This window comes from Armigeres subalbatus, chromosome 2 (assembly GCF_024139115.2).
Source record: "Armigeres subalbatus isolate Guangzhou_Male chromosome 2, GZ_Asu_2, whole genome shotgun sequence".
Lineage (NCBI taxonomy): Eukaryota > Metazoa > Arthropoda > Insecta > Diptera > Culicidae > Armigeres > Armigeres subalbatus.
In genome coordinates this window covers 274,324,094-274,334,730 of record NC_085140.1, presented here as the reverse complement: position 1 = coordinate 274,334,730, position 10,637 = coordinate 274,324,094, and the positions used below count along the sequence as shown (strand labels likewise).

At 37.8% G+C, this 10,637-nt stretch overlaps 2 protein-coding genes across 2 annotated transcripts in view; one reads left to right on the top strand and one right to left on the bottom strand.

Annotated features, from left to right (window-relative positions):
- Nucleotides 1-497: 497 nt before the first annotated feature.
- Nucleotides 498-10,637, top strand: part of LOC134212262 (uncharacterized) — a 130,927-nt gene continuing 120,787 nt past the window's right edge. The window contains exon 1 of the mRNA XM_062689962.1: nt 498-786. The gene's annotated coding sequence lies outside the window, so the exon portion shown is untranslated. The remainder of the gene's footprint in view (nt 787-10,637) is intronic.
- On the bottom strand, nt 8,800-9,834 carry LOC134209738 (uncharacterized). Its single transcript, XM_062685753.1, has one exon. It carries the CDS (start codon nt 9,832-9,834, stop codon nt 8,800-8,802), a length of 1,035 nt encoding a protein of 344 aa, XP_062541737.1.

Here is a 10,637-nt window from a genome sequence, read left to right as displayed (position 1 = left end):
TGGATCAATTTCATCGGTCCTAATTGCGCGAAGAAAGCAGCGATTGATTCAAAATAAATAATACAATTTGATTCGGGATGAAACACATTTGCGAGCTGCGGTTTCTGTGCAAAGTGCGATCGAACTGCCCCAGTGAATCGTTCGGAGGAAGCTCGGAAAAGCAATGTTTTGCTTATTAATGTAATTTCGAAGAAATAAGCAGCGCCAACGTTCTATTGGCTGACGACGGAGATGAAGTTCTGATGTACATTGAAATCGAAAATCCCGATCCAATCGAATAGACCTCCACTTCAGTGATTCCAGTTGGTAACATTTTAAAACATTTTAATCGATCTTGTCGGAAACGAGGAGGAAACGAAAAAAAAAAACGAACGCCCGGTGGAACTTATCATGATCGGAGTGATAATTTGCTATTTATTGGGAAACATAAATAGAGCAAATTTATAGTTTAAATCTTAATCGACTGGTGGGATTTTCCTCAAGTGAAAACGACTGCCCGAAAGGGAATCGCAGAATAGCAAAACAATTATAGCAAAGCTAATGAAAGCATTATGATCGGAGATATGATGGATTAGCGATTCACGTGCTAACTAATAGTGAATGATTTAATTGCCATCTGTGCTTGACGTGAAGAAAAAAACTGTTTGAAAGGGGAAATAGTCAGCCTAGAGCGGGGATTGTTATTGTGGAAAGTGATTTTTTGAAGTATATGTGTTAAATTAGGTAAAGCACCTAACGATTGATGATCATCGTTTGAATACATTTCCGGATCAGAAAAACGAAAAGGTAAGATTTATAGCACTGGATTAGAAGATGATGAAATAATTTTATATTTTTAGCAGTGACGTGGGAAATATTTAAATTGTCCCCTTTAAGCACTAACAATTTTAAAATAGTTGTAAATGTAGGAAGAATTAATATAAATGCTAGTTTTGAGGTGAATTGAGGATTATTGTTTGGTCTGAGCAAGATTATATGAATAATTTTGAAAAAGATTTTACATTTATTTGAGTTTATTCTAATAAATAATTTATCGAGAATGATAATAATAAAACAGTTTTCTATGCAACTATTCACTGAAGTTGCAAACATATATAGTTTTTATAAGCTGTACATTGCATAAATACTACGAGCGCTGGATCGAGTTTTGCAACGAATTGTAAAAAGATGAGACAAATTGAATTCCACCAAATTGTATCTTGAACAGATAAAATTACCAAAAAATCTGTAAATTGCAATAGAGGAATGAATTGTCAGTTTAACTTAGGGATCGGTAACATTCACTGAAGAAAAATTGCTTTTCATGTACTCGTGATGATCATAGAACTGTATTAGTTTAGAAAACAAATTACCGAAGACATTTTTTTTTACAGGAAACGGGTTTTTCTTTGGTTCGAATATAACTTGCACAATTTTTTAAAATACTTATGTATCCATATTTTATATGAAGAAAAAGATGTGAACCTTCTGTGACTATTTTTCCGAGCAATTCCGTGTTCGTATTTTATAGCACCTAAGCGCTAAGCACATATTGAAATATAAATTATCATTTATCTAAAATTTCAGAAGAAAATGGCATACAATATGGCGTGACTGATGTTATCTACTGATCACAGTTTACCGAAATTTCAGCTAAATTGGTTTCCAAAATCGGTATTTTCCCTGCTTTATAAAAAAATCGGTTAAACGTTCACTGGTTTAGGTGAATCCGTTTAGAATTACCGATATTTTGTAATTTTGTTTACAGTTCTCATCTGGTTAAATATTTAAATTACCAATAATCGATCATTTACAAGAATCCAGATCTGAATCGGTGAAATGAATTTCCGTAGTCCGAATCTTTTTTCAATGTGTACGTCTTATGCTTCCGAACTTTGAAATAGAAAAATGATTGTTTTTTGTTGAAGGTCTAAAATTCAGTTCAATCAAAGTTAATTGCCTATATTCCGGGGATTAAACCACCCGACTTGGACATTAATTTACAATGTTGTGAAAACTCATATGTGAATATGTACATTATGTGGAAGATATTGATTTGAAAAATGTATTGGATGTAACCACTTTCCCTTCAATGGGACTCGAACCCACTACGCCACGACCCTCAGTACGCACGACTAAGCTACGAAGGACCTCCGTTGGCCTTCGAAACCTAGTGGCTACTGAATGAGCTCGAGATTCCCAAATTGGACGCATAGTCTAAAATTGTCAGGTTTCCGGCCGTGGACCGAAGCGAATGAAAACACACTGATGGAAAATGCTGCAGTGCCACGATTTCGTTTTGGAATTTCTCAACATTTTTGTGTTTCAAGATTTTTATTACAAAACACTTTTTACATAATTTCAATTACTCCTTTTTTCGTGCTCGACAGTGTGGTGTGATCCTTCAAGTGTGGTATTTTCGAAGGCACTCGAAATTACATTTCCGCATGGATGTATGCCTGATAGATCAGTTTCCACAACCTTGATGAAATTCACATCAACGTACATAACACAGTTTGGCCATCGTATACTACCTATGATCGCATATGAGTACCTCATTTCTGGATTTTCTATTCATATGGGACAAATATGCGTGTTGGGTAGTATCCGGGTAAGTCCAGGTGAGATGTCACTCCGAGCACGGAAGAACAACAAGTTTAAAACATGTTGTGTCACCAAGTGCATCATTTATAAAGTCTTGCTTGCAGGAAAATTTGCAATTTTTGATCAGTTATAAAACCTCGCTTGCGACATCTCAAACTTTATGATGGAGCGAATTAAGATCAATGGAGCTTATTTTGAAAGTTTCTGGAAAAGTTGGACATATTTCGAAAATATCTGGAATTGTGCCTCCTGAGAAAAAAGGCAATTTTTTATTCTTTATAAAGCCACGCTTGCGTCAGCTAAAGCTTCGTGATTATGCAAAAGAAGATCAATGGAGCTCATTTTGGAAGAAAAGTATATAAATCATACCACGTTTTGTACAAGTTGGACATGTTCTGGAACCTTCCGGGGAAATGGTAATTTTTCATCTTTTATAGAATCTGCTTGCGACATCTCACACTTCATGATTTTGCAAAGCTGGATAAATTGAACTCAGTTTGGGGGATTTTGAAATAGTTGGACATGTCCTGGTAACATGATCCTCAAAAAAGGCCATTTCTATTAGATGTAAAACTTCGCTAGTGACTTCTCATACTTCATGACTTTGCAAGGCAATATCTTTGTAGCTTTTTTGTGGCTTTAGTACACAAGTTGGGCATGTTCCGGAATTTGAAAATAAAAGCATTTTTTTCACGTGTAAATTTTTTTCTCATTCAGCGTCAGCGGAAAATCGAAGTTTTGGCTGGTACTGCTGATCTATTCACAAAGAACTGTATTCCAAAGAGTCTTTTGTAATTTGTAGTGCCGTTTAATTAATGGGCTTTATTATGAATTCCCGGAACACCCAAGTGGAGTAGTAACCCACAACGTCACCAGAACCAATCTTTTTGACCCTTCCTTCGGAAGTGTCTATAATTTCACTTTGTATACGTTACGCAGGTGTGTTACGTATTAATCTATCAAGAAATCTTGTGAATTATTAAATAAAATGTATGGTATTTAAACAAATTCACTTTGACATTGAAAATATAATTATAACAAATGATATGACATGGTATTATGCCTATTTTTCTGATTTGTTTTAAAGAAACAAATGATTTTAATTGAGGAACATATAGAAGCATGTACAAAAAAATCTTCTCAGAAAAGCAAAAACGTAAAAATTGAAAGGAATTTCAAAAATTTCTTCAGTGGAAGCTAGATAGCAAATGTGAGCATGTTTTGAGACACTAATAGATCACTTGTATGCATGTATGTGTGCGTATGTGTGCAAATTCTGAAATTTACTAGCTTAAAAATCTCGCTCATTTTTAAGGTATTGAACAAGTTTAGTTTTACCAAATTAGGCATCCATAAGGCGAAATATATGTTATTATTGAACGCTATTGAGTTTCGGTTAGATCAATGACTGATTTAGTTAGTTCTGGATTAATTAATATCGAGGTCTCTGGAAATTACGAGTACCGTAATCCGGGGGAACATTGATCAGCGGGGTAACATTGATCAGTTGAACCATTTTCAAAAGATGAATAAAGTATTACTTTCTGTTATTACGATTACTTATTATGAGTTAGGTATTTTAATCTTGACTAAATTTGCTACCGAATAATATAATCTCCACTAGAATTTGCATTTAATTTTTGCCATAGTTTGAAAAATAAAATCAACATCATTTTGTTAACTCACAGTAAGCTGCCAAAAAAGCACTCAAAACAAGCATAATAACAAAAAAATTGAGATCGTACCTACAATTGGGTGATAAGTAATCTTATTTTCTTTGTTTATCCATATTTTTTGTTTCAAAATTTTGATTTTTATTGTTGAAAAACCAGATAATTCACCTAGCGGTCATGATGCCTTACTCGAAACAATCAATACGCTTCGCCTCAGTATAAGGATTTCAAAAGTAATTGCCTACCTTAAGGCGTTTACAAACGCTTGCTTTATAGACGTAACAAAGTGAAATGATTGATGATCAAAGTTACCCCAAATTGGAAATTCGAAAAACTAGACAAAACAGATTTTTAAAACAATTTTATAATTATCAAATAATCAAGAACAATAGCCTCAAACGTTCTACACGTAGCAGTACTCGTTTTAAAAATATGAAAAAAGCAATCATTTAATTTACGGAGGAAATATTTACAAAACATTGAAAAAATTGATCAATGATACCCCGGATTACGGTACAATATATGCAACTAGCGTTACGATAGTTACTAACCATATCACAATAGTTATACAATCCGACGAGCGCCTTATAGATAGGCAGCATGAAGTACAGTACGTTATCATTCGTTGAGTTGTCACTCAACCCATGGCATCCGCCTTTGGGTAGGCAATTATTTTGTCACTTTCACAGTAAATCGCCGTGGGAAGCTGAGTAGTTTTATCTCGTTTTAATTACTGGAAAAAATAATTATAACTAATGAAGGGTCGAAATCTCACTGTAGGTGGATTAATCTGGGTTTTTTTTAATCATCATGTTTTTTTTTATCATATGTTTAGCTTTTTCCTTTCATTTTATTGTTGATCAATTACGAGTCGATTTTGATTCTAGAATCACATTTATTTATCTAAATTTTGTTTACTGACGCCTATTAGGTTTTAGATCACATCCATTCTAAGTGATCGAATTGAACCAACCCAGGGCTGAAAACCTCAACAAAAATGAAAAAAAAAATCTAAGTTATTTTTAAATGTTCATAATCAGTTCTTCCATTTATATTCTTCCTGATAGGTAACATTATATTTTTCATTAGTTCCCCTACTGATAACTAACTCATTGCATCTCTTGTCATAAGACGAGTTTGTACAATCCCATTGAATTCCACCACTCAATTGTATCTTGACAGATACGTATTTCGACCTCAACAGTAAGGCCGTCTTCAGTGTCTCGTACTTGACGAGACACTGAAGACGGCCTTACTGTTGAGGTCGAAATACGTATCTGTCAAGTTACAATTAAGTGGTGGAATTCAATGGGATTGTACAAACTCGTCTTATGACAAGTGAAGACATTCCACTAAAAAGCTCAAAATAATTTTCTTAACATCATTGCATCTGTTATCTTTAATTTTTGCCTTACTCGTATACTAAGTATACGTAAAGGCTATATGTTCGCTCCAAAAATGAACTTTTTATAGGAGGCCCGGAGACCCATAGTGTTATATACCAATCAACTCAGCTCGGCGAATTGAGGTGATGTCTGTGTGTGTGTGCGTGTGTGTGTGTGTATGTGCGCACCAAAAGAGCAGAAAGTTTAGCTCACTTTTTTTGCACTTAGCCTCAACCAATTTACTCGCAACAGGTTGCATTCGACGCAGTATACTGCCCCATTGTTTCCTATTGAAAATTGGCCGGATCAGACTATGGGCTTGAAAGTTATGGCCAAAATACTTTTTCTCATAAAAAAGCGCGTAAAAAAGTCTAGCTCACTTTTAATGCACTTACCCTAAACGGATTCCCTCACAACAGGCTGCATTCGACGCAGTATCCTGTCCCATTGTTCCTTATTGAAAATTGGACGGATCGGACAATGGGCTTGGTAGTTATGGCTAAAATACTTTTTCTCATAAAAAAGCGCGTAAAAAAGTTTAGCTCATTTTTAATGCACTTACCCTAAACGGATTCCCTTACAACAGGCTGCATTCGACGCAGAATCTTGTCTCATTTTTTCCTATTGTAAATTGGCCCGATCAGACGATGGGCTCAGAAGTAATGCTCAAAATACTATTTTTTTACCGCACGAGAAAGGCATCATCACCGCTAGGTGGATTAATCTGGGTTTTTTCTTAAATAAGGCCGATACAAATATTAAATTTATTTTATGTCCGACAGCTCTCGGAAGGTACAAGGGGGGGGGGAATAAAAAAAATAACATGGAAACAAAAAAAAGTCCAAATGCAATTATTCCATGGAAAATTTAAAATTTTAATGGAAAATGATAGAAAAGAATGTTTAGATAAAGCAAAGAATATGAATATTTATACCTTTTATCCAGTAGTGAATATAGCACAAATTTATAATTTAAAAAAATACTGGGACTTATTTCTGTTATATTTTGTTTTTTATTTATTTTTGGAAAAGTGCTGTTTTGCTGGACTGGACTGGACTCTTAACTGTTGAAACAATAACAACAAAATTTTTAGTATTGCCAGAATTATAAACTTTTTTTAAGTCAAGGATGAAATTCAAACTGGTTGAATAAATGGGGGCAATGTTCGGATGAACTTTTGAAATCACAAACGTGTTGTCTGAACATGATTATTTTAAGAAGTTCTTGCATAGCTTCGGAATTGCAGACTTCCCGGACTATACGGAATACATGTGAAGTGTAAAGTAGAATCGGTGAAGCATGTCATATCAGCATGTCCTACTACTTGTTAGCGGAAGGACTACGGGAATTTTTGTATAGTCGTACGGAGGTCATTTCGGCTCAAGCACGGCGGTTGCAGTCTGGGCGCTTCCCAGCCCCACACGATCTGTGATGTCTTCTCAAGTGTCTGGTTGCAGATATTTTCGTTTACCTTACTTCAAGCAAAGATACGATACACTCAAAACAACCTTGTTTATTGGGAGTTTTATGAAAAATTAAACATTCTTCCAAACAATTTCTAAAATAATCTAAATAAATCTCTATTTCTTTATAAAAATAGCTAATCAAAACTACATTGGCTTTACGATACCGGGTTGGTTTCCTTCTCAGCACCCATGTACGTGTGGCATTCATTAAGTGGGATCCAATTCTTATACACTCACTCTTGTGTTCTGATCTCCATCCTTGACTTCAGTCCAAGTCTTATTCATATCAACTTCGTTTATTTCTCTGTTAAGGTTTCATCGCCAGGAGATACTAGGTTTGCCTCTGCTACGATGTTCTGCCGGATTCCTGTCCAGCGCTTGCTTGCAGGTTTCTTCTCCGATCTTAGGTGACGTGTGGCCGGCCTACTTTCATTCACATTGTAGAAATGCTGTTGATATCGGATATCGATGGACGTTGACATCGGTTGATGAATAGTCGCAAATCTATGTGATCTCTGCTAATACACTCCAAATCTTACTGGCATATAGCATCACAGATTTCATGTTAGAGTTGCGTATTCGGGGTTTGGTGGATTGCCTAAACCGATTGGATTTCCATGTTCAATGTTGATCTTGGTCCGCCGGCCGTTGTTGGCTGGTTTTAGTTTTCGACCTTCTCCACTGTTTGCCCGGCAACCGCACAGTTGAAGTTGTTCACATCCAACGATTTGGTATTGTTGACGTTGAAGAGTGGGAGTGTAGGTCATTCAGTTAACTCTACATGTTCCGGGGAACAAGAGGCTCAATACCGTTTCCTTCAGCAGTTCGCAAACTCACTTGTTGGTGCGAAAACAGCTTTTAGCTGAAATTTTATTTTAATTAATTCTCTGGTTTTGATTACGAATTCAAGTATGTACTTACAATTATCGGTTTAAGCTTTAAGTGAAAAATATGCCTCCAGCTAACTATGTTTAGATCAATTATACGTCCTTCGTATTATCTGTTGTAATTTGTAGGTTATTTTAAGAACAAATAAGCATAGAAAGCAACTTACTGTGATAACTAGTTTAGTCAACTTAGGTCTAGTTTACAATTCTGTAATTCTGTTCTCACTGCGTTTTAGCTGTAAATTAGATGTAAGTTTTAGTTCAACACTTCAATATTTATTTAATTCTAGACTTTACACCTTGCACGTTTTAGCCACGATATGCCACGAATCAATGTTCATAACAGAATATCGAAACGTCTCCGAAATGACGGTTCAACCTCGCATTATATGACAGAGAATATTGGCCTGCCGGAGAGTATGATTGCGCATCCCAAGCAGAGTTGCCAGTTCACAACATCCTCCCCCCCGTAACACTGACGACAGGTCCAGTTTTACCAATGCTTTACTATTCTCCTTTACTTCCAAAATCGCAAGCTTCGATGCCGGCCGCCTCATCAACCCCCTCGCAGTCTGTATTATGGCTTGTCGTATTCTTTGGTCACTTCCTTCTACTACTTTCAAGACTTTCCCTCGGATCCACTCGTTACGTACATTGCCGTCGATCACCATCACCAGGTCACCAACTGCAATCGCTTTCTGATCTTCAAACCATTTCGTGCGCTTCGTCAGTGTTGGCAAATATTCAGCGATCCAACGTTTCCAGAAGATGTTCAAATGTTTCTGTGTAGCGTTCCATGTAGCTTCTATAGTTGCCACAGCTTGTATATGCTCTTCTTTGCTCGTGTCTTCGGTGGGTTTGAGCGGCCTGGTGTCATTGTTGTTTCGGTAGCGGTAACAAAAAAAAAATGATTAGGAGTTATAGCTTCGCTTTCCGCTGACTCCAGCGGTAGATACGTCAATGGACGGCTATTTACGATGGCTTCTGCTTCGATCACCAGGGTTAGTAAACCTTCATCTGTCAACTTTCTATTACCCTCATATGCCGCAAACATTGCCGTTTTTACCGAGCGCACCATACGCTCCCACGCGCCACCCATATGCGGCGCGGCCGGTGGAATGAACAACCATTTTGTCGTTGCACTAGTGAACGTACTAGCAAGATTCTCATTTATGGCCCTTAGTGCTTCTGTCTGTTCTCGTAGTAATCGTGCTGCACCTCTAAAGTTGGTTCCATTATCCGAATAGATTTCAAGAGGACTTCCTCGTCTGCCAATGAAACGGCGGACACATTCGATACAAGACTTGCTAGTTAAGCTGTATACCACTTCCACATGAACCGCGCGAATAGTAAGGCACGTGAATAATGCGATCCATCTTTTCACATCACTTCGGCCAACTTTAACCAAAAGAGGACCAAAAAGGTCTAATCCCACATATGAGAATGGACGGATACAGGCGGCAAGACGGGCTGGTGGAAGAGGAGCCATACGCGGAATATAGGGCTTTGCCTTGTCAATTTTACATCGTTGACATCCACTAGTTACTTTTCTAACTGCAGGTCGCAGTCGTGACACGTAGTATCTTTGGCGGATCTCGTTTACTACTGTCTCAAAGTTGGCATGACGGAATCGACGGTGATATTCGTCAATTATTAACAGTGTAAGGCGATGCTGATTTGGAAGAATTATCGGGAACTTCATACAAGATGCTACTTTTTTTGCCGCTTTAATGCGGCCATCCACTCGTAACACCCCTTGCTGATCCATAAACGGGCACAATGAATGGAGGACACTAGACGCCATCAGAGAAGCGTGTTGATTGACCGTGAGAATTGCCATTTCATCCGGATACATTTGCCATTGCTGACCGAAAAAGAGCAACTTGCGCCATTTGAAGTTCTTCTTTGGTGAGGATTGAGCAACGTACTGTTGAACCCGCTCGTTTTAGTTTGAGCTGGTTTATGAATCGTTGTACATACGCCACGGTTCTTAAAAGACGTTCCCATTTGGAAAACCGTTGGTAGTCAATCTGCAAACCTGGTTTAGCTAGCTCTTGATGTACGTGACAAGGACGTAGTTCTTCTTCGGACGTCGTTGATAGCTGACAATTTTTCTGAGTTGGCCAATGCGTTTCAGGACTCCGCAGAAACTCCGGGCCTTCAAACCAGTCACTGTTGTATATGCCGGGTCCCTTACCCCACTTCGTTGCGGCATCAGCGGGGTTCAATTTTGTTGGTACCCATTTCCACTCATCAACATCTGTTATTGTGAGGAGTTCACCAATTCTGCAGGCTACGTATTGTTTGTAACGTCTGTGATCAGCACGTATCCATGCCAGAACAGTAGCGGAATCGCTCCAAAGAAACCGCTTAGTTACGACCACCGTGTGGCTGTCAATAACAAATCGCATTAACCTAGCTCCCAAAACAGCAGCCTGAAGCTCCAGCCTGGGTATTGAGAGAGGTTTTAAGGGAGCCACCTTGGCTTTGGCCGCAACAAGCGTGCAGTTCGCGTTCTCTCCAGGCGGGACTATACGGAAGTATGCTACCGCTGAATAAGCAAGCTCACTTGCATCTACGAATATGTGAAGTTGTAGTTCTCTATAGGTACCGAGGGTTGCATGGCTGAAATAGCATCGGGGA